Consider the following 24,925-nt stretch of genomic DNA (forward strand, 5'->3'; position numbering starts at 1 on the left):
GTAATATATATATTATACTATATAAACATCAGCCAATATCTATTTTTTAAACCTTAGTACTCTAAGGCCCACTATTAAGCAAGATTAAGTAAAGTCAAATAAGTCTATCTTAAGTCTATCTTAAAAAGGGGCTACGTATCTTCATTAATACACACACAAAATAGATTTTCTACAGTTTACAGATACTACAGCGTTCCACTGTTTATTTAAGAAACAGAAACTAATTTGTTAGATTTAAAAAAGTACAGAACTCAGTTGTACCTAAAAATAATCCATAACTGATGTATTTAAAAAAAGCCTTTAGAAGTTTTTATAATCAATTAATTTCTTATATAGATTAGTTTACCTGAATAAGTGTTGTTTTGTCATAGTCCCTGCGATGCTGATAAATACACTGGCTGATGACAGCATACAAATTTTCCAGCTGAAAAATATTGTATTCTTGACTTTTTTTAACAACAGTCTTCAAAAGATTCTAAAAGAAAACATGAATGTTTACACATGTGAGAGAAATTCCCTAAGATAAGAATACTTTAATTTTGAAGATCTGGGGACATTTTAGCATATAAGCCAGAGAGAAGGCAGACCAAGCCATATGATGAGACACTGCAGCCTCTGACAGTGGCTCTGACATTTAGCTGTAAGTTAACTTTATCAACATTCTATGATCCTGGCCTCTCGCCTGGATAACTCCCATCCTAAAACCTATAGCTGAGGAAGTTGCCAATTTCAATTCTAGCCATAAATCTCTACAGACAAATTAAAAAATAATTTCAAACTACATTAGCAGGAAAAAAGGCAACTTTTTGCAGGGTATTTTATGGTACTATAAGCATATTATAATTAATTCTGTTATGTGAAACAAAAAGAGAGTACATAAATGATGAACTACCTCACCATTTCAGGGTTCTTTTCTTACTAAAAGGATTTTCTATCTGCTCAGTGTTTTTTCTCACGACTGAAATGGACTCTCTGAATTTCTGTGATTCAAGTCTTGTTCTACCATAATATTCTATACCTCATAGTTAACAAAAACATGCCATGTGGTTAAGTAAAAACCAGCTAAAAAAATAAATAAATAAAAATAAAAACCAGCTAAAATGGTTGTAAGGTTATGGTCACTAAAACAATGTATGGGATCAGTGAATAGACAACTCTGTAAAACCTGCAATATCAACACACCAGCCATCTCCAATCACTGCCCTTATGAAAAGTTATTCTATACCAAGTCTATCCTTTCATAAAAGATTATTATTTATTGCAAGCCAAATAGATACTATGTACTACTACAATCCCTCTTTTGGTGGGTTATGTTAGTAAACTGCACAATGAAAGCATTATGATTTCAATTTACATACTTTTAATCGCTCATGGTCCACAACAAGTGAGGGCGTAGGCTGAGAAAGAATTGCCAAAGCCTTTTCAACACTGATGAGCTGCTGTTGCTCTACTTGGGAACGTCTAGCTCGAGTCATTCGCAGAACATACATTTCTAAAATGAGAAAGTAAGTAACTATTATTTGGTTCACAGACATTTTATAACGCCTAAAATAAATATTAAGGCAGATTAAACAGGAGGACATATTTACTAAGACACAAACCCTAATCAGGTTTACTGAGTCTGCTATAAGATTAAGATGCTGCCATTTACACACTCAAAAATTAAGAACATTTGATAAGTATTTTCTCAGAGTATTTCAGGGAATTCTCAACAGGTAAGACTGTCTTCTACTTATGCATAAAACTCATAGAATTTAAGAGCTGGAAGGGGCCTTAGTAATCTAGGAGTTGCAAACTAGCACCCATAGGCCAAATCTGGTCTACTGCTATAAATAAAACCACACCCATTTTACATACACGTGCCTATGTGGCTTTCCAACAAGGCTGAAGAGTTATGAGCATCTGGCCCTTTACAGAAAAAGTTTGACTATTCCTTATCTAGAACTATCTACTCACTTATAGGCGAGAAAAGTGAGGCCAAGAAAGGTGACTTTTCTAAGGTCAACATACCTAATTGTTTTAAGAGCCAGAAAAGAACCCAAATTTCCTGACATGTAAACAGGTACCTGTTCCACAAAATAGTGTCCTTTTAAAAAAAATTAACAATAAAGGAAAAATAACAACTCAGAATCTAAACAAAACATACTAAATTATATAGCCAGAAAATTAACATTTAAAATATCCACACTGGAAAGGCTATATCCTAAGCCCATTCTGCTACGATTACTCAAACACACTAGAACTCATTTCAAAGAAGTCCATGAAAAAGACTTACCTACAGCCTATAAGCCACTAGAGAAAGCTAGTTTCATTAACTTAGTCAATACTTATTTTTGATCAAAATAAATTTTTAACCCTGTTACCCTTCTTTTCACTTTGTAAGATTAAATATTGTATGGCTTTTCCAAAAACCAAACAAAGCTACTGCAAAAGGTCCAAGAAGATCCAGATAGAAGACAATTCTAAACGAAAAACTTTGGGAGCAGGATCTTTTGCACAAATATAAATCATCGTAGACTTAACCTACCACAGGGATAGAAGAATGATGGGGGTGAGTAACAGTTGTTCTACATCACTCAGCAAGAATCACAGGAAACTGCTTATCTTGCTTAAAAATGAGAGGGTTATCCTGCCAGCTTTTAAAAATTGTATAGCCAAGCACTTTACTACATGCTTTAGATGGATTACTTTATTCAATTCTCAGAATACCCTATTACCCAGCAACCATCCACCCCAATTTTGCAAATGAGAAAACTGAGGCTGATGGGTTAAGAACCTTGCCCAAGGTAGCAGGCTACTAAGTAGTGGACTAGAGGCTCAAATCCAGGTCTGTCTGATGCCATAGCGTGCTTCTAACATCAGTGATTTACTAGCTTAATAGTTATTAAATAGAATAATGCCAATTTCCCTATTAAACACTTGCACTCTGAAAGACAAGGAAAAAAGGAATAAACTGAGATAATAATCAATCATTTAAAAACTTTGAGTGAAACATCTTTTAAAATTATTAAGTTGCTTGAGACTTACCTTTTGCTTCATTTTCATCAGAAATATCTATTATCTGAGAGATAGAAGCATCTCCATTGCAAGCAATCCTATCTTTTCTCAATTCTATACTTGCTGTAGTCTTCTCAGATTCTTCAAGTTCATTCTCAATACAAGCACTTGAATTATTATTTCCCAATTCTATTTTGCTTTCAGAGGCATTTTGCTGCTTCTCATTTTCTTCCATTGAAGACTCCCCTGTATTTCCGGTCTCATTGTGGTCTACACTTGTATCTTGATTTTCCTCTGTATCACTCTCAATTTTGTCATCTGCAACATTCTGGCTATCATCTTTTGCCTGAGAAATCCTCCTTCGTTTCGTTATGGTGCCTATGTACCACTTTGACTTTTTGCGGATTTTTCTCTTCAACTGAGCTTCAGAGAATTTACAGAAAAAGAACAAGAGAACATTTAACAATTTTATAAAGTCTAAGTAAGTGAGGGTAAAAATACCTCCTAAGATATTAAAAGGAGAATCTGATATATCACCATAGTTTTGTATGGTTAGACTATAGAAATAAAAGTAGAGAGTACTGTGACAAGAAGGTAGAAAGTGGGCAATGACCTATCATACTAAGGAGTTTGGATTTTATCTTGAATTATTATTCTGTTTTATGTTTCTATATATATTTATTGAAGCATATAGTTAGTTTACTTGAATTCTTTTTTAAAATCTTGAATAATTTTAAGGGAAAATAATTGAGTAATTTTAAATGAATTGTTTGGTGCATAAATTACAAAGATCACTTTGGCAGTAGTATGAGGAATGAACTGGAGGAGGGGCAAGACTAAAATAGCCTACACTTACTGAGTACTTACCATATAGCAGGAATTCTAAGCCCTTTATATGCACTCACTCACTGAAATTTCACTTAAGCTCGATCAGGTTTGCTACTGTTATCAACATCATTTTACAGATGAAGAAAGTAAGGTATACAGAGTTAAACATTCTGCCTAGACTAGCCGCACTGTAACCACACTGCAACCTTATATTTGGGAGATTCATCCATACTATTGTATGTACTTGAAGTTTAAGCATTGTTACATAATAATCCATATTTTTCCATTCTACTGTTGATTGGCATTTGGGTTGCTCCCACTGTTGGGCTATTGTGAATACTGGTTCTATGAACATTCTTGTACCTGTCATTTGGTTAACATAACGTATGCAGTCCTGCTGGGTATATGGCTAGGAATGAACTGTTTTCAGGGAGTCTTTTTCCATGTCCTCAATTTCCATATACATACATACATACATATATATATGTGTGTGTGTGTATATATATATATATACACACACACACACATACACACACACACTTGCTTAAAGTTGATTTGACCAAGAGCATTTTGATAATGGAGGTTTCTTGCTGGTTCATCTTTCTTATTCTCCCTTTTCCAATTGCTTCTTTCCATTATGACAAAATAAGGGCTTACCCTACCTATCTGAAATCAATTATCCCAGGATGGATAAACCTACAGTACAATAAGGGAGGGTTCCAACCCTAGCAAAACAGATACATTCAAAATTTTTAAAAATCTGTTTAAAGCACTGGAGACCTAACAAAGCATTAAGGAATTACGGCACAAAATTCTGGGAAAACAAATGAATAGCTGAGAGGCTAAAAAGCTGAGGACAGTCTTACATTTATGGGGCTTATAGAGCAAAAATTGGAATTAAGAGCATGCCAAGGAAGAGAAGCCTCAGGAAATCCAAAGGATTTGGGTTGGCACCCAGTAGTTATATCCTAAGAATAAAGAGGAACAGGAAATAGACTAGGATTTATAGGAAGTAAAAATCAGTTTCAAATCAAGTCAATCCACAATTAAGACTGTGAACTGGAAGGTGACCTGGGACTGCAAGTTGTATCTCATTATAAGCCTGGATTTATTTCAAGAATACAAAGTTGCCTTAATATTAAAAATATCAACATAATTTATAGCATCAATATAAAGGAAAGCAAGGGAAAAAGTAAATGGGGCTAGAAGAGAATAAACATGACAATTTCGTAAGTAAAAATTACCCAAGTGTACTTACCAGGAGTGCTGCAAGCCACAGGAGCACTGGGTGTCTTCAGCTTTTCATTTTGCTCTGGATCTGATCTTTTATCACCAGCAGGAGTGGAATTTTGCTTTGGCATCACATGGTAGTAAGACGGGGCATATTTGGAAGAGCTACAACCTTATAAATAGACATATGGAATAGCAAATCAAATTTCCAGATTTCAAAATTACATGAAGAATTAATTAAAAGGACTCAATACACTACATCAAAAGCATCTTTTTTCTGATGCCAAATCATTTTCCTACCTCTCTTCTTTCTAGATTCCTGAATTTCTTCACAAAGTTGCTCAAAGTCTTCATCAAGTTCTTCTTTAATTATTGCATAGGCAGTATCTCTTAAAGCACAGGCTCTATGCCTAATAAGACGGTCTAAGGAATGAATAAAGAATATAATTTAAAATTTTTCCTTTTAATAATTTAACAAAAATTAAGTCAACATGTTAGGCTAAAGTTATAGCCTTACTACATTTCTATTTTACTTCCACCATGAATAGTAAAAGTTACTGGAACTGTGTTATTTCTGTCTTTGCTGTTAATCTAATGTTCTGGACATCTCATTCAATACGGCAGACTAAACCCAATTTCATTGCCCTGCCCTATCCAGATCCCTTTGAAATACCAGAAGAAATACAAGAAATCAATCAATAGCAAGACTACACAACAACATAATGACAACAGCAAGGAAGGTTATTAGTGTCACTAGTGAACTAGTAGAATTTCAAAGAGATAAAAAGGATGTTACTACATTGACAGAGACACAAAACAAGGACAGTGAAACAGCAACCTTACATAGGAAATACTGAAAAAAATCCTAAACTGAGTCCAAACACTATAAACTGGAATATGCCTTGAGGTAGAAGGCAGGTAATAAGTGAATGTTAAGTAAATTTGCTTGAACAGCTTGATCAGTCCCTCTCACAGGGTGGTAAGATACAATATTCACACCCAGTTTATAGTTGACAGCAAAAGCTACAATAACAGAAGGACTGTTGCTGGGGGCTTCTAACATGGCCTGAAGAAAGGCAGGGCAAAGTTCCTGAGGTGTGGTAGTACTGCTACCACCCAGGAACCTGTCAGAATGCACATTCTCAGGCTCTACCTTACATCTACAGAATCAGAAATTGTCAACATGGGGCCCAGAAAGCTGCATCTTAACAAGTCCTTTAGGAGATGCTGATGCCTGCTTAAGTGTGAACACCACGGGTCTAAAGTAATTTTAGACTATCACAACAGACAGAAAGAGAAGCAGCAGCAGTATGATTGCAATGAGACAAAAAAAGCTCTCTTCCTCCAGGGTAAATGCTTCCTTCTTTCTGCAGTTAAGGGGGCTGTTGCCAGTTTGATAGCATGTTCCCCACTGCTTACCTCCAGAACTCTGACCTATGGGGTAAAATCTAGGGAAGGCTGGGGTAAAGGACTGGGGGTGGGAAATAACAGTGAGCTTTTCAATCATTGAAGAAACTCTCAATGGGTCTAATGCTAATCAATGCTAATTTTATAACCACTACAAATTTAAAAACAGAAAGCCAATGTACTGGAGGAGAGAGTTAATGCAGCAAACAGAATTATTGAAAAAAATTATCCACCAAGACAGTTAAAAACAACGCATCCATAAAACAAGAATAGGATGCTAGGAAAAAGAAGTACCTGAGAGAATACTGTTTTGGAAATGAACAAGTTTATATCAAATATGTAGATATTTGAATATATCATTATATATATGAACAAATATGTCACTTAAAAAATCCCTTACTTTATAAATTTTATTAATAGACTCAGTAGGTGAGGTAGAATGTGTATATGCATAGAAAAGGTCTGGAAAGATATCCCCAAACTTAACAGTGTCCACCTTTGGAGAAAGGAAATGGGGAATTTAATTTTTAAAACATTATTATTAGTAAGCATTATACCATATTAATTTTGTAAATAAAAATTATAATGGCCTTAACTAAGAAAATCCTTTCAAACTTATTACAGAGAGTTTTAATTTTTCTACTTTGAGAAAGAGTATTGATAAACAAAGTAAACAAGCTAAGTTGTTATGCACTTCTGTGGTTCATTAGAGGCTGTATCATGCAATTGTTTTGGAGTGAAAGAAACCTGCACTCGAGTTCTGCCTCTGCCATTTCCTGGTAGTATGACCTTGAATAAGTTTTTTAACCTCTCTAAACTTCCATTTTCCTCAACTCTCAAATGAGGGTATTGCTGTGAGGACTGAATGGCATTGTGAATGTAAAATGTTGGTAATATAGCATCTAGTAGCAAATCACCCTTCACTAAGTGTTAGCAACCCCCATTCCACCCACTAGGGAAAAAAACCGAAAAACACTAATGCTCACCTCCAGGATCTCTATCTGGATTGTATTCTAAAGCATTACTACAAATTAGATCAATATCACTCAAATAGTCTTTCACAGTCAGATACTTGTGGAGATCAATTTTACTGATTACAGATGAAAGGTCCATTGGTTGCTTTATTACAGTGACATAATCAGGAACCTGAAATTCAAGCAAATAATCAATTCACTAAATTAACTCTGAACACAAAAAAATCTGAGTCAAAATTTTCAGGCAATATAGGGGAGAGAGAATAAATACTTAAGAGACAGTATATTAAAGTGATTAATTTGAAACTGACTATTTAACCCTGGTTTTATTTTGTACTCATTCCTATTCTTGGGCTCCTGTACCTCTAGTAACATCCTATACCTCTTTTCTCATCCAAATGCCACCTATCCTTCAATGTCAACTTAGGACCTCACTCTTAAATGTGTGACTCTCAATAATATTATGTAGCATTAAGACATTCTCAAATTACCTCTAGAAGGTTTGAGTTGGGCAAAGTTAATTGTCTATGCTCTACAGGAAGGGAAAATGCATTACATAGTTCTTGAAGCCTCCCTGTGCTTAGGACACTACCTGGCATGTTTCTAAATAGAAAAAAACAAGAGTGTACAGAGGGAACCACATAAACTATTCAAATGTTCTTTAATTTTGAAGCATTATAGCTCAGAACACATCTGATGCAAATGTTAATTAATACCTCATCAGGGTCAACAGGTTTAGTAAATATTCTGAATCGCTTGTCAATGGCGAGCCGGTGAGTAACATTTCTTAAGAAAATCCTCAGTTCTCTAAACGTATCTTCTTCTTGTTCTTCTAGTCGTTTTACTTCTTCTGATGTCAATGGTCTTGGCTCAGGTGGTGGTGCTACGGGAAGTACCTCCAAAGCCTGCAGAACTTTACATGAATGGAAGATTTTAGTTACCCTCTCCCATCATATCAAGAGTGACAAATGATTCAATGCACATAGTAGCCACACTTTCAGGGGTTATCCTCCTTATATCTGCCAGGAATCAGAAGATCTGAAATACTGAAGTGCTACCGTAATCCCAACCCCTTCATCCTCTCCAGCAATAACTGGTAATGTGTAATTTGGAATGCTAATTTCTAAGTCATCACCATTTTAAGATCATTTAAGAGGCTATTAAAAATTTGAAACTGCATATTTCCAGGACAAGAATATTCTAATTATTTTAAAAAGTCTTCATTATTAGTTAATTTCTGAACTACTAAAAAATTGTGGTATGTTTCAAATATAACAAAGGCTTAATTTTATTTAATCAGATATGCACTAATAAGTACTTAGGATAAAAAAGTGAATATGAGAGTGCTGCCCCAGTAAGTTGCAATCTATTAAGTAAGACACATAATTATAACATCACCCTAATGTCATATTAGTAGTATAAAAAAAGTACAGAGTGTCATTAAGGTAGTAAATTAATTTTGTCCAGATGTTAGGGGAGAAAAAATGAGTTACACTAAGACAAGCAGTTCCTTAGACAGAGACAGGTTGGGAATAGAAGCATTACTGACATGGAACAAGCATGAACAAAATTACGGAAAGACAGGATATGTTGTGTATGGTTTAAAGATAGAGTGCTTTGTAAGGAGAAGATGTGGGAGAGGAAAGTTCTAAAAATGGGCTTGGAAAGACAGACTGGGGCTATGCTATGAATTCTAGCTAAAATTCCACATAGATTAGGGCCACACTCTGAAAAGCCTTGCATGCTTTAACAACTTTAGTCTATTTTAATGGGAAGCCCAGGGATTTTTAAGCAGTAAGAGGTGTCAACCTCAGGAATAAGGTTTTGACCTTGTGGTATTGGAAGATGGCAATGCCATTAACTGATATTTTATTCCCACTTTCTCAAAATTATTACATATTAACTTTGATACAGGAACTAACCTGCTTTCTTTTTTGATATAGGAGGCTTAGCCGCTTGCTTTAGAATTAAATCTTCAAAAAATTGTGTCCGTTCTTCTCTACTAGGTAACTGGACATTAAAAATTTCTCCATAATCATGGATAAATAATTCTTGCACCTTAAAAAAGAAAACAAATGCATTATATATTTTTATATGCATACACACACATACTATGTATCATTCAAGACAACAGTATTTTTAATAACTATCTAAATTATATAATAAAGAAATGATCTCTTAAATATTTTACATATGCTGGATTTATGTATAAACCATGTATGCAATACATTAGGAACTAAAAAACATGAGATCTTTAAAACTCAAGACTCCAGACTATAATTCATATGGTAACTAATATAGTGATATTTTACTTAAAGGGTTTCATTGAGATCAATTAATTCACTTTCACAACCCAAAGTGAAATATGAGAATCAATGGTTCATTAGGAATAATAAGAATAAAGTCTGAAAAATTACAAGTGCTGGTAAGGATGTGGAGAAATCACACCACTTGTGCTGGTAAGAATGTAAAATGGTGCAGTTTTTGTGGAAAACAGTATGGTGGCTCCTCAAAAAGTTGAACACAGAATTATCACATAACCCAGTGTATATATGCAAAAATACTAGAAGAAAAAAAAACTCAATAGTTACTTGTATACCAATAATCATAGCAGGATTATTCATAGTACAAGGAGGTAGAGATAATCCAAATGTTCATCACCAGATAAACAGATAAAAAAACGTTTTATGTGCATACAATGGAATATTCAACTTAAAAAGGAATGAAATTCTAACACATGCTACAATATAGATGAACACTGCAAACTTTAAGCTAAGTGAAATAAGCCAGTCACAAAAGGACAAATACTTTATGTTCTACCTATATGACAATACCTAGAATAGGTAAATTCAAAGAGACGGAGGTTATTAGAGATTTCCAACGGTTGGGAAAGGAGGGGATGGGAAGTAATTGTCTAATGGGTACAGAGTTTCTGTTTGGGATGATGAAAAAGTTCTGGAAATGGATAATGGTGATGGCTACACAAACCTGTGAACACAATGTAATGTACTTGATGCCACTGAATTAAAAACGGTTAAAATGGTAAATTCTATGTTATGTATAGTTTACTGCCAAAAAAAGAATAAAGACAAAACAGATCCCAAAATGATATTCCCAAACAAACTTCTACACCTTTCCAAGTATTATTATTAGAGGATAATAATGTTCATTCCTTGTATGATGCTTGTGTACTCTGTTTAGGGTACCTCTGATGGAGAGAAACTTACATTCATAGTTTTGCATTTTCTGCTTTATAGGGTCTTCCATGCTCCAAGCTTATAAAAATTATGAACATTTTCCTCCTTTTGTCCCAGCATTTTTTATTAAATAAGTCTCTACTTTAGCTAATTCATGTATTGATTTACCATGCATTCAAGAGTCTCTTAATGAACTGTACTTCATTGATTTGTTCATTCTGGCCCAAATTCATAGTTTTAATTACTAACTATGTAGTGTGCTTTACCATATTTGGTGGGCCAAGAACCCCCTCATTGCCTTTTCAAAATTTTCTTGGAAACTCAAGCACTTTTTTCTTCTCCATTACATTTTAGAATCCATTTATTTTGTTGACCTTTTCCTCCCTTCTGGTGGTTGGAAGTTGTATGCTGTATTTCTTCTATTCTTCTATTGTTACAAGTTTTAATAGACTTATCTCTTGAGCTTCTTTTTCAACCAAACTTAAGGTTAATCAATGTCTACATATCAGATACAAATCTGAATGTGCTTTTTACTTCCTCATTTTTCTTCACTATTGTCCTTCCTGCCATTTTGAGTTCAGACCAAGATGGACTTAGATTTAGTATCACGTTCTTAAAAAAAAAAAGTTTCTAGCACAATTCTGTGACAAGTTTGACTGTTTTCTTCACTCACTGCTTCTAACGTGCCACTTCTGCAAAATAAAAAAACCCAAGGAGAAATAATCCTTTAATAATTCTTTCAGTCGTTGTTTATAGGTAATAATTTCTTAGGCATTGTATATTCAAAAACATCTTTATTTTGCTCTGTCACTCAAATGCTAAATAGACTGGGGAGAAAATTACAGGTTCAAAATTCTTTTCCTTCAAACTTTGAAAAATACTATTCAGTTGCCTCCTTATTAGTAGTGGGTAATAGAATGAGAACTAGAAGCAATTTGATTTTCAGTCCTTTCTAGTACTGTTTTTTCTCTTGGAAGATTTTTAGATTTTTCTTTGTACTTCTGTTGTTTCGAATTTTTATCTAGATGTGGGCCTTTTTACATCCATCAGTTAGAATACAGGGGACCTTTTAAATCTGAAGACTTTTGTTTTTAATTCCATGAAATGTTCTACTATATTGCTCTTCTACATTTCTTTTCACCTCCTATAAATCCCATTAAATAGATGTTAGACGTGAATCTATCTCTTCCACGCTCTTTAACTTTTTCCTCACTTGTCAAATCTCTGCCTTTTTGTACTATAGAATTCCTGATCTCATGATCTTCCAACTAGCTAATTCATTTTTCATCTGTGTCTGCTCCTTTTCAGTACTGTGGGGGTTTTCATTTGGGGAGGGGTTATTTCTTTTATAATGTCTTCAACTGATGTCTGCTGGTGATGCACTAGTGTCTGTTGGTAAACCATGATTATCCATGGAGCTGTCCTTCCTCAAATGCTTATTTATAAACTCATCTTTGCCTCTGAGATCTCTGATCGTCCGAGGCTTTTTCTGCTTATTCTAGCTTCTACTTTCAGTGATTATGGAAGAAGCTAGCCTACACTGGGAACAGAATGTGCCTGTAATTTGCCTTCTGGGCAAAGGGTCTTCCCATTCCTCATATCACTACCTACAGATAAAGTCACCACTCTACCACACTAGACGTTGGGCCCACCTTTACTGCTCTAGCTGAGGACAAACTCTGCTCACTGCTGCCTGGCATGGCCTGTAGTACAGAAAGCCAACTACCCCAAAGTTGTCCAAGGTCTGTTTCAATTCCCACCTAGCACTGACGCAGTTAGAAACCACTCTCAACTTTCAAAGCAGTCCTTTTATGCACATGCTTTGAAATGCAGTTACCTACACCAATCTAATCTAATTCCCACTGCTTTGTCTTTCATGGATTCATCAAAGTTTCTAATTCACTGATGACTTTCTCATTTTTCCGTACTGCTGGTTGCTAGGGCCCACTGGTGCTCATGCACACAGGCACTCTGACCGCAGTTTTGACATGGAAAAACTTTCATGTACCTAGTAACGGTATATGCAGCACTTCTTATGTATTATAGTCCAATGCTGTATAGACAGTATCACAGAATCTCTAAGGATTGTATAGACTAGATGAGGCTCAAGGTGGACTTGCTTATTTGCATCCATATAGATTATTCATTTTATAAAACAACCAATTTCTGGTCCAATGCCCATTCCACTCTACTCTACAGAGTGATACTGAGATACTTTAGCCAGGTTACAATTATATGATTACATACTTAGGCAATATTACCGTAAGAAAACAAAGAAGCTATATTAAAAAAAAGATCTTTAAGGGCAGAATTCCCACATTCTTGATAAAGCTACCCCAGATTAAACTGATTACAGTTTATTAACCTCCCTATATCCATATAAAGTTCAGCTCATTTGCCTTACTTATTACCAAGAATATAAGTTTATCTTTGTTTCAAACTTCAAAATAATTAACAAAGTTTTAATTGACAGTGAGGACAATAAACCAATGGTATAATGTGGCTACCAAATAGCAATTCTTCATTACTCTGTTAATCAGAACACTGTTAGAGTACTTAATTTATTCTGGGTACTGCCTTTCAGAACGAATATAAAGACAAAGACATTTAGGAGAGTGACTAGAATTTTGAAAACTAAAAATACGTGTGATGTGTAGCAGAGCCTGCTCCCATCACAGTCCATGTTTTCTTTTTTGGGGGCAAACTACTATATCATGTTTCCTAGTCTCCCTTGCAGTTAGGTACTGCTATGAGTTTTAGCCAATGGAATGTGAAAGGAAATGATATGTGTCACACTCAGATCATGCACAAGAATAGGCCAACCCTTTCAGCTGGGTGGAATAAACGTAAACTGAAAAGCCATGCAATAAAAATGAGAAAGCTCTCTCAGCCCAAGTTTCTGGAATGACTACATAGGGGAGGGTAGACCTGCCAATCTAGTCATCTGCCTGGTATTGTTAAGAGCAAAGAATAAATTTCTATTGTATTTAATAACCCTAAGGAATACACCATATCATACAAGAAGAAATATTTGGTGTAAAGAAACCTGGATCAGAGTGGGGAGACAGAAATGAACACAAAAACATATTCAAGTATACAAAGAGTTATCAAGATGAAGACAGATTAGACAGGTTCTCTGTAACACCTGGGGGAAAAAAATGGAGATTAAAAGATGGATGCCTCTCAAAATAAGCTGATTTTTCAAGAGTCAGAGCTAACAAAATGAACAGTGAAAAAAGTGTTCTCTACAAAAGAAAGACTATAAAGGAGAGTCAAAAACTAGATGATAAACTAAACTAGAAACCATTAAGGACTCTTCCCACCCCGAGAATCTGTAATTAACTTAATGTTCATTTCCCAGTTTATTTAATTTTTAGCTGAATAATTCACAACTACTAAAACTGCCATCAGGGACATAATTTGGTCCTTTGAAAATTCCTTGACTTCATTTCCTTCTACTCTGCCATACACTCACTCGGCTCTATTTGATATTTTCCCAACACACTTTTGCTTCAAAGCTTTAGCACTTGCTTTCCTCTGCCAGGAACCTTTGTCCCTCAGATACGCAAATGGGTCACTACCTTACCTTTTCTGGGTCTTTGCTCAAATGTCATCTTCTTAGTGAGACTAACCTAGCAGATTTAACACTATGACCCTAGAACACTCTTTTGGCCCTGCTTGGCTAAATTTTCCTCTATAGCAATAGGTTAGTATTATATAGTCTACTTATTTTTGTTTGTCTCTCCCTCAACTAGAATGTAAGCCCTAGGAGGATACAAATTTTTATTTGTATTGTTTGATGCTACATTTCTAGCATCTAGAACCATGCCTGGCACAGAACACCCACATAATAAATGTTTCTTTGATAAAGTGTTGGAATTTATCTTCCTACTGATGTTCTAAAAGCTATATACCAATTCTGTCAAACCTATGGAAAAACTTCATTCATTCATTAAAACACACACATACACACACAGAAGCCTACAATATGCTTATTAATGTACTCTGGGGATACAGAAGTGGAAAAAAAGTCCCTGACTTCTTGTACTTTATATTCTGCTACGAGAGACAGAGTCAAATAAATTAATATTTAATGTCAGACAGCGATAAAAAACAAAGCAGAGTAAGGGAAGAGAGTGATGGGCAGAGGAGCTATATTGCTATCACTGAGAAACTGATCAGGGAAAACCTCTCTGAGGTGATATCTAGGCAGACACTTGAGAAAAATAAAGGATTACACCAGGCAAATAGCTAGAAGAGTATTCAACGCAAAAACAGCATGAACTTTTGTTTGTCACTGGTAGTTGTCTAAATTGGCACAAATTTGAAAGACAGTAAATTAGCCACTATCAAAAGTGTCAAATGTGCATACTCTTTGACTAAGATAGTTATTCCACTTTTAGGAATTGAAGTTAATGTTAGAAAAATCCAGATAGTGATGCTCACACAACTTAAAACCCAAGAATGTTCACTGCAGCAGTTCAAGAGAAAAACTGGAAAACAACTGGAAATATGTATTAATAAGGATTTGGGTAAATAATTATAGTACATCAGGACAACGCAAAAAGCCATGCTGCTCTTAAAAGGAATTTTAAGATTTATGTATTTAAAAATATGTAAGATATATAAAGCAAGTTATAGAATAGTATGCATCATATAATTCCATTTAGAGAAAAAAATTTATAATGTGGCTTTACTATACTCATACACATATACACACACCATCCTGCCCAACAAGCACATGTATCAAATAGTTAACGATAGTACCTTATAATAAGAAAACTTCCTTATCATTTTATTCACCTCTGTAACACCTGGAATTTTTACAATAAATTCTTACTACTTTGGTATAAATATCTCTTTTTAAAGTATAATGATTCCCCCAACAACTTACCTCTTCTGGCAGAGCGGAATGAGGTTTGTCAGAAGTTGCAAGTAATAAAACTGGAGCAAATGAGGGAATATTCTGTAATAATGTGGTAAATGTGGCTTTGAGTGTTGGTCCAACTATGTCCCACCATAAGTGAATATGAGGAACATAGACTATACTTGGTGCTGTTCTCTTAGCTTCACGAATCATCTAGTAGAGAGAGAAAAAAATTACATTCAGTTAGAGTCAGCACATTAGCAAAGTGCTTTATTAATCTGGAACAATGTTTAACTTCTCATAAAACCTTCAAGTTTTTAAAATGCTTCCCCTAATCCCACAATCTTGTTTTTAAATGTTTTATAAAATCTCATTTTTAGGAAAACGTAATTGCTTCAAGTAGTCAGAAAACTGCTCAAGAAATCTAGAAGACTTTTCTGTTATGGTAACCAAGATTAAATATAAAAATATAAATATAAAACACTTTTATATTTAAAACATTTAAATTTCAATATAGCAAAAACAGAAGCAGCAGAATATCTGAGTACTTTCTACATAGTAGCACTGTTTTAAATATTTCACTCATTTAATTCTCACAACAGCCATACAAGGTAAGTACTATTATTATCTCCACTATGTAAACAGGTGAAATGAGGCAGAGATCTAATAACCCTCCTAAGGACACATAGATATTAAGTAGTAGAAATGGGATTTAAACCCATACTCTTTAATAAGCAAGCAATTATGCCTAGTTCTATTCCGTAAACCTGAAGTTAGAAATCAGAAAGGCATAAAAACACTGCACAAAAACAATGAGGCAATTTCAGATTTTATCTTTGGAAGACTGCTTTGTCTTAAAGCTTATTTGTCTAGGCACAAATAAATTACCTGGGCACATGTTTCTTCAGGAGATGTAGCACTGACTCCAAAAAGAACAGGAATGTCTAATGTGTACACTGCAAATTTTTCCAAAGCATGGATGACAGCTGGTGCCAGATGAGAACCTTGCCCAAATCCTGGTTCTCCCACTATCAATATCCTCGGTCGAAAGGACATAGGTTGATAACAAGCATTTCTGAAAGAAATGAGTAATAACCTATATTTTAGGGAAAAAAGTTTAAATTTTCCTCCCAAATTACCAATTACAAAATTGCGTAAGTCAAAAATTTTGACTACATGGCTGGCCAATCATAACATCATGGTTCTCATGGTTTTTAGAAACAATCAACCTCTATGGATTTTTAGAATACTTTATACGTTGTAGTTCCTACAATCATGACAAATGTAACAACAAAAATTTTTCTATTTTAACTTTAAAAAAGGAGGTTAGTTGGCATCTTTTATCTTTTTAAACACCATTTCATTTAGTTTAAGGGAATTTACATACCAGGAAAAAAAAGTGTGTGTGTACATATAAATTTTCAAGAGAAATATACCTATTCAAATGAAGAAAATTAAAATTTTCTTTTAGCTTATTGAAGGATTTTTGAGAAAGTCCATTTCCATATACTGATGGAACATCATCATCACTGTAAGCCAAGTCACTTTCTAACAGAGGACAAGAAATATCTATAAGACAAACAAAAAGTGTGCATATTTAGTAACTTTTCTGGATTACAAAGCAAATTTTTATGTAATGCTTCAATTAGCAAACCAATGGAACTTCAATGAAATCTTCTTAAGAATCAAAAATATTTGTATAGATACGTATTTGTGCAGATATGAATAGCAAATAAATTTAAAAATACATTCCAAACTTACTGTACATTAAGTCTAGGGCAATCTGCGAAGTAAATCTTCAAACATCTGGGCAAAGCATGACCAAATTCCTCTCAAGAGGCTCTTTTATAAAAAGACACATTTCTGGGATGTACAAAACATTTAGCTTTACTGATTATGAAAACTAAATGGTCAATCAAATTTCATACCTGAATCTAACGCCTTATTTGTTCTGATTTCTGCGTGTGGAAATACTCTCTGCAGGGCTTCTAAGATCTTGTGAACGGTGCTTTGCAGGAGTGGTTTCACAATGGTGGACAGTGCCTGCCCAGGTGATGTCACAGCTCTCTGGGAGGCTGGTATCATCTTTTGCATAGCTACCTCAAAATCCTTAGCTGAGATATTAATTGAAGAGAGATCCAACTGTAGCTTCTCACTAGTGGTATAGATCTGCGGGTAGCGGCGACGCAGAGCACATAAAGCAGCCTCAGAGCATACTGACTTAATATCTGCACCACAGTATCCTATCCAAGGCAACCAAAAAAAATTTTAAGTAAATTACCACCCTATTAGCATGACCATGCTAATTAAACATCAGCCTAGCAATTTAGTAGAAAAATATTTAGGAGTAATAAGGCTAAAATATCTCTTATTCCCCAAGTGAACTGGGGTATATATGGCAGTAATAATACTTAACAAATCAATCAACTTTTGTGAGTGAAATATGCAAGCAGTAGGTATAGCACAGGAGTCAAGAGCAGGAGTTTTGAAATCAGACAGGCTAGGTTCAAATTCCAGATGTCATCTACTAGATGTACGATCTTTCAAAGTCATTTATGTTCTCTCAGCCATTTCTACATGTTTAAAGTGGAGACAACACAACCTACTTCACAGGACACGATGTGGATTACCTGAAATAGTATATGTAGACTGCTTAAAAGGATACTAGGAAAATATAAAGTTAGCAAAAAAAAAAAAAAAAAAAAAAGATAGCTATTATTACTATTATTGTCTAACTTTGTTCTCAAATTCTCTGACAGCCAAAATGCCAATTATCTCTATTTAATATTTAAGACTTTGTAAGAAGAAAACATGCCACAAGTAATAGATGAGAAATATAACCCTGTATTTCTTTAAACATAACCTTGGCAAAACTACAATTTGTTCCATCTTTGAAATGCATATAAAATTTCTTTAATGCTTAAGGCAATGTTTACCAACACAGTTTTCTGCTAGTTCTTCTAGAAATATGTCCAGTGGTTTAGGATTCCAATCCTTTGTGTGAATCTTTAGAATTTCTTTTCGAGCCTACAAATAAAAAAAATTTAATTTTTCTATAATAATAAAATGCTATTCAGATGAGAATAATTTCTATTTAAAATAATTTGATTATCTAAAATTTTAAAGATATCAATACCTAATATAAGCAGAAATATGAAACAGTAAAAATAAAAGATGAATTTGTAAGAGCTTAAAGAATTTATATTAAACAGATCTGCATTTATAGTGCTCAAGTTCTATTCATCATAAATGTGAATGAGAGAAATTAAGTAACTACTGGACTATTGCTTATTCTGGTACATACTAAGAACTGTTTTTAAGACTACTGACACATCTACCCATATTTTGTTTTTCCTTTTTTAATGGTAGTACTGGGGATTGAACCCAGGACCTTGTGCATGTTAATCATGTGCTCTGCCACTGAGCTATACCCTCCCATCTTTTTTACTTTTAACGTTAAAAAATTTTTATTATTTTTTCTACCCATATTTTCTTACTTTGTTCTCAAAAGATTAAGCAGCTTTAAAATAACTGGTTAGGCCTCTGGCTCCGTTGCCTTCTGAGACAGCCTACGCTCTGTGTATGGAGTATGTAGTCTCTGAATAAATCTACTTTTACTCAATAAAATAAAATAAAATAAAATAAAATAAATAAAATAAAATAAAATAAAATAAAATAAAATAAAATAAAATAAACTGGGTAGGAAACAGCTGTATCCATGAAAAAGCCAAGGCTAATGAATTGGCTAAGGACTGACTGTTCTTTAGGTCACATGTTCTGAATCAAAATAAAGTTGTATGATTAACATGCAAAGGGTGTGCTCAATTCAAAGAATTTTAAGAGTCTTTTTAGGGACACACTATTTTATTTTTATAAAAGAATAAAGAATTATGAGTTCTTTTTTTTAAATGACCCCTTAAAAATATATACATATATTTAAATGTTAATCATACAACATTGCTTTAGAACATACAAAACTCAATCTTCAAATTTTCACTATACCAAGATTTGTTCATGATGAAAGTGACCAACTTGAGTGATGTTAAGTTCTTACCTCTTTATCAGGTAGGCTAAAAAGGAATTCTCTGTCAAAGCGACCAGGCCTTCGTAAAGCAGGATCAATAGAATCCAGTCTGTTGGTAGCACCAATGACCACAATTTCTCCTCTGCTGTCCAATCCATCCATAAGAGCTAGCAGGGTAGAAACAATAGAACTAAATTTAAAAATAAGAGAGAAGAGATTAATTGTATGGAGGGGGAATACATCATTTCTTTTTTTCCTAAGATAAGATTTAATGCACTACACATGTGAATGAATTTTCTCAAAGCATCCCACTGCTTTCAATGGATTAAAAAAAATCTAAAATAACATACTAAATGGCACGTAGACATTAAAATCAATGGAAAACATAGTCTTAAGAAAGCCACAAATGGGTGTATAATTTCACATAGGAACTTTAATAAGTTCTCAAACAAGGAAACAACATAAAAAAGTACTAATAATATGTATCAAGGAGACAAACATTACCTAAAAATCATAACATGTTTCACCATGTACACATTATCAAAAACCCCCAAAATAAAACAGAATATACATAAGCATAGAGATATAGAATTTTAATTATGTTTTATTTTGGAGAGAGAATAGTAAAACAATCTCCACATCTTCATCACCCCATTTCAACAATTATCAGTATTCCTTTTTTATGTCTTCACTCAGTAGCTTTATTTTTCAATTTTTTTTCAGGGGAAAGTGCAGGGGTCAGCACATTTGGAGCGCAATGGATAAGCCTCACCCTAGGAATACCACCTTCGTGATCATAGTATCTCCCCTGCCAGGTACATATTCACTTAATAGCTTTAAGTGAATTAACCCCTCCCCAATCAACCAAACAAAAAATCTCAGATATATCATTCAATCCATAAATATTTCATGTTAAGTACTTCATGTATGTATTTCTGAGATAAGGACTTTAAAAATTTCCACAATACTACGACACCAACATAAACGACAAGAATTCCTTGATACTACCCTATGTCTGATGTCCCTGTCTCATAGTATCGTTTTACATTTGATTTGTTCAAGCCAAGATACACACACTGCACTTGGTCAAACATCCCTCAAATCCATAACAGTTCCCATTGTACTTCCTTCACTTTTTTTTTTCCTTCCTCCCATACCAATTATTTGTTGAAGAAACTGGTTCATTTGTCTTGTAGAATTTCCTTCCCACATTCTGCATTAGGCTCAATGCTTCCTGATAGGGTCATTTAACTTGCCCTCTAGCTTTCCTATTAATAGATGCAGATTAAACTAATTGGGAAAGCATACTTCACAGGAAGATACCATGTACTTCCTATTGTATACCTCAGGAGGCACATAATACCAATTTTTCATTTAAGATCAGTGGATTGGGTTTAGCTGAGATGCTATCAGCTTAATCCACAGATTATAAACCTTACCATCAACTTTTCCACCTTTCTTACTGTTTTTAGCAGCCACTAACAATTATCGCTTAGATCAGGGTTTCTCAGTCTTGGCACAACTGACATATTGAGCCAGATAATTCTTTGTTGTGGAGAGCTGTTCTGTGCGTTACAGAATATTTAACAGCGTCCAGGGTCGTCACCCACGAGATGCCAGTAGAGCATCCCCTTCCAGTGGTGACAATCAAAAACAGACCGAGACATGTGTCCCCTGGGGGGCAAAATCACTCCCAATTAAAAATCAAAGGTCCCAATACACTATTTTATAAGGGGTTGCAAGAGGGTTATTTTTATAATTCAATAATCTCCTTTGTATTTACTGTGACTTTTCTATAGAGAACAATGCTATTTCATCAATATTATTAAATTACTCTGAATCATGGGTACAGGAAAGGAAAAAAAATGCTTGATTCATTCTCTATCAATTTTCAGAGTAATGAGTCACTGTCTCTGCAACTTCTGAAGTGACTGATTAAGTTATTTAAAGAGACAATTAAAAACTGATGATTTTTCCATATTTGATGCACTTTAATCTGTTGGGTCATTATTACTTTTGATGTTCAGATTGTCCCATCTTCAGCCAATGTAAACCCCTTCAGAATTGGCTGTCATTCTGATATGAGGCCATCAGTCATTCACTTCTAGGAATTACAAGATATTCCAGGGTTGTCTTGCTATTTTCTGCCTAAGTTCTGATATCCAGCATCTCTCCTGAAGAATCCTAGTCTTTAGAGATCACATTCTGAGTGCTGTATGAATTACCACTGGACTGTGATGGGTCCTAGGCCTCTTTAGTGCCCAAAGACAGGGATTACTTTTTATTTTAAAATAAAATTCATCATGAGTTCATACTGTTATTTCCAATTCAGAGTAAAGATTTGACAGTTTTAACTTATTTTATATTTGTATCCTCTTTCTCTTCAGTTAAAAATTTTATTTTCTAATGCATTAACATAATCACTTATTTACATTATCCTACATTATTATTACTAACAATAAGATAAAGAATACAGCTTATGTACACCTGAAACTAACATTGTATATCAACTACACTTCAATAAAAATAAATACAGCTTAATCATGTTCAATGTGCTAACTTCTAAAAAACAAGACTTGTACACTATGTTTCTCATAAATATATATATAGCATGTGCTTGCTAAAATTATCCTATAATTTTTGTTACTAAAATTTCACCAATCCTTTTTAGAACTGTTCCAAAATACAGTAAGTATTCAATAACTTGATTGCCAAGTGATAGTAGTATTGTTAAATATTTTTCTAATAACACAATGAATATAGTATGGCTGATGATAAAATATGTACTATATAAAAAGTATGTATGATTACTGGTAGGGTAAGTGCAGACACAACTATTTTAACCATAACAGTAGTTAACATTTTAATGTCCTCAGGGCAACAAATGAAATTTGATAGCATCAAGTCAAAAAGGGTATCAAAATATAGTAAATAGGTGTTAGAAAAATCAAAGCCTATCTATCACTCATACTATATCTTGTTCCTCTTTCATGTTACCTGCAATAAAAAACAATACTGGCATAATGAATACATGCAAACATTTGCTTTCAGGTATCCCAAATTAAGTAAGTAATTACAGATAATTCATGAGACCATCTGAAAAGAAGCTCTGAAAACTGAAGATGAACTAGGGTTAAAAGTAATTTAGATTCAAGCCGAGGTAGTGGCACTAATAAAAAGTGCTCCTTTGGGTAAACAGTTATCACAGAGGAGATGCAACTTTTCCATTCTGAAAATGAGGAAACTGGGCTAGTATTAGAAACTTAAACTAGTAGTCAAACCCTAAGACACGTTTTGTTTGGCCTAGGCAGCATCTTAAAAGCATCTGAATTAGTTGGCAACGTTTAATACATTTTTAACACAAAAATTTGAATATAAAAGAAACAGAAATTTTATTTTCCAAGTATGAGTCAGCTTTTGCGCTTCAATAACAGGCTACAGCTTAAAAAAAAAAAAAAGGGCTATGCTCTTATGATTAGACACTTAGCCACACTTCCCAGCCCTACTCTTATCACTGGCGTGTCTCACTTATTTGCCTTACCTCGCTGACCAGTGGGTATTTAAGTTTATATCACAAGTTAAATCTGTAACCAATACTGTGCTTGAGAACACTCTGCCATCCAGAACATGTTCACTTTTTCCTTTTGTACTATACACTGGTTTCTATTACCAAACAACAGGTTTGTAAAGTTTTTTCACCACTTAACATTCTATCCCTCATGCAGTATCAATATGGCTCAGAATATAGGAAGAAAAGCAGAAGTTCCATTAAGTAAGTTTTACCTGTGAATTTGATCTTGCCTGCTTGAGCGTACTGGAGCCAGACCATCGATTTCATCAAAAAAAATAATTGATGGGCGCATCTGATAGGCCTAGAAAAGCAAGTCCAGTGACTGAATGTTACTATGAAAAACTTCAACTATGCAGACTGAATATAAACCATTTTAATCCATTTTCATTCCAACTTGCTTATAGAAATTTATACTTTTTAAATCTAAATGTAAATTTAGGAACTATGTTCTAAGGATTCAGACTAAATTGTAACAGCATACAGTTTAAATTTATTTGCATCTTCAACCAGAAATATTCAAAATACACACTCCACTGATTATATACCTTAGATTTCATATAGCTGTAATTATTGGGAAATAAGAAATATATAAGACCAACTGTCAAAACAAGACAAAGAATAGAAGACAGTGACATAGCCTTCGTCTATGTCAGGATGGGAAAACATTTAACAAGATGCCGTAGTTTAAAAAAAAAATCTATTTCAGTAAAGTTAAAATAAAAAAAACTCACTGAGTTCTACAGAGACATAAAAGCATTTGCAGCAATATGCCTCAGTAGATCAGAATGTATTATCTCACAATGTGCTGTCAATACAATCTGGGATATGAAACTGAATGCCGCTCCAGGGCAGAGCTCATCTTCAGCTCACATACTGAAACATAACTCACTATTCTGTTTCTTTAAATATTAGGCTACCACTCTCTCTCTCTTGACATGAGACCTAAGATGCCGAAGAACTTAGATTCAATTATTTCTTTCTCTTACTATAAAACTGTTCATCATAAGTGGGTATTATCATGGCATATGAAGGGAAATAATCTAGAAAGATTATATATTTGGTCTAATTCTTCTGAGTTTATGCCTGTGAAAGGTGATTAAATGCAATTTTTATCTAATTCTCACACTCTTACATCTACACTAATTCTACTCTATATAGGTAAATTTTCATATCGTACCTGATCAAATAGCAATCGCAGCTGTCGTTCAGATTCTCCTACCCATTTACTCAGACAATCAGCACCTTTCCTCATGAAAAATGCTACTCTTTTATCCCCTTGACTGCACTCATTGGCAAGTGCTCTAGCAACTAGAGTTTTTCCAGTTCCAGGTGGACCATAAAACAAACAACCTCTGTAAAAGAATAAGTATTATTTTAGTACTACTTTAAAAAGTAGACTATTTAAACAAAAGTAGAAACCAATATCATGAACGCACTCAATTAGTGAAAGTAAGTAAAACAACTGAAATATCATTTCAATCCACAAAGCACCACTTAAACGCTGGGAATTAACACTGATATGACAAAATTAATATTAAAACTAAATAAAACCCTTTATTTGAAACACATTTTCTTTTATTCATTCATCATGCTCATCATATTCCCTTATCTTGCATAAAAGTCATGATTAAAAAAACTTTGACAGTTTATTCTTATAACGTATCAGGGAAAAGAATAGCTAATTTTATCTATAATCTTTGGTCCTAGCGTCAGTAACACAATACCAAAAGTCTTGCAAGAAAATATGCTAGGAATGAACAGGAGAGAATGTAAGATGAAAAGAAGAGAGAACTCAAAATGGTAGTTGGGTGACAGGGATAAGGACAATGT

The 24,925-nt window shown here is 34.1% G+C and overlaps 1 protein-coding gene across 1 annotated transcript in view; it reads right to left on the bottom strand.

Moving 5' to 3' along the window:
* The window catches only part of ATAD2 (ATPase family AAA domain containing 2), a 58,634-nt gene that overhangs the window by 1,765 nt on the left and 31,944 nt on the right, over positions 1-24,925 (bottom strand). Inside the window, exons 12-27 of the mRNA XM_010972610.3 lie at positions 24,273-24,447; positions 23,308-23,396; positions 19,555-19,714; positions 18,437-18,527; positions 17,429-17,743; positions 16,937-17,069; positions 16,389-16,575; positions 15,528-15,713; positions 9,359-9,494; positions 8,153-8,349; positions 7,449-7,608; positions 5,356-5,478; positions 5,084-5,227; positions 3,028-3,420; positions 1,359-1,492; positions 347-475 (exon numbers count right to left, since the gene is read on the bottom strand). Coding sequence (XP_010970912.2) covers positions 347-475; positions 1,359-1,492; positions 3,028-3,420; positions 5,084-5,227; positions 5,356-5,478; positions 7,449-7,608; positions 8,153-8,349; positions 9,359-9,494; positions 15,528-15,713; positions 16,389-16,575; positions 16,937-17,069; positions 17,429-17,743; positions 18,437-18,527; positions 19,555-19,714; positions 23,308-23,396; positions 24,273-24,447 — 2,752 coding nt within the window. The remainder of the gene's footprint in view (positions 1-346; positions 476-1,358; positions 1,493-3,027; positions 3,421-5,083; positions 5,228-5,355; positions 5,479-7,448; positions 7,609-8,152; positions 8,350-9,358; positions 9,495-15,527; positions 15,714-16,388; positions 16,576-16,936; positions 17,070-17,428; positions 17,744-18,436; positions 18,528-19,554; positions 19,715-23,307; positions 23,397-24,272; positions 24,448-24,925) is intronic.

This window comes from Camelus bactrianus, chromosome 25 (genome assembly GCF_048773025.1).
Source record: "Camelus bactrianus isolate YW-2024 breed Bactrian camel chromosome 25, ASM4877302v1, whole genome shotgun sequence".
Classification (NCBI taxonomy): Eukaryota; Metazoa; Chordata; class Mammalia; order Artiodactyla; family Camelidae; genus Camelus; species Camelus bactrianus.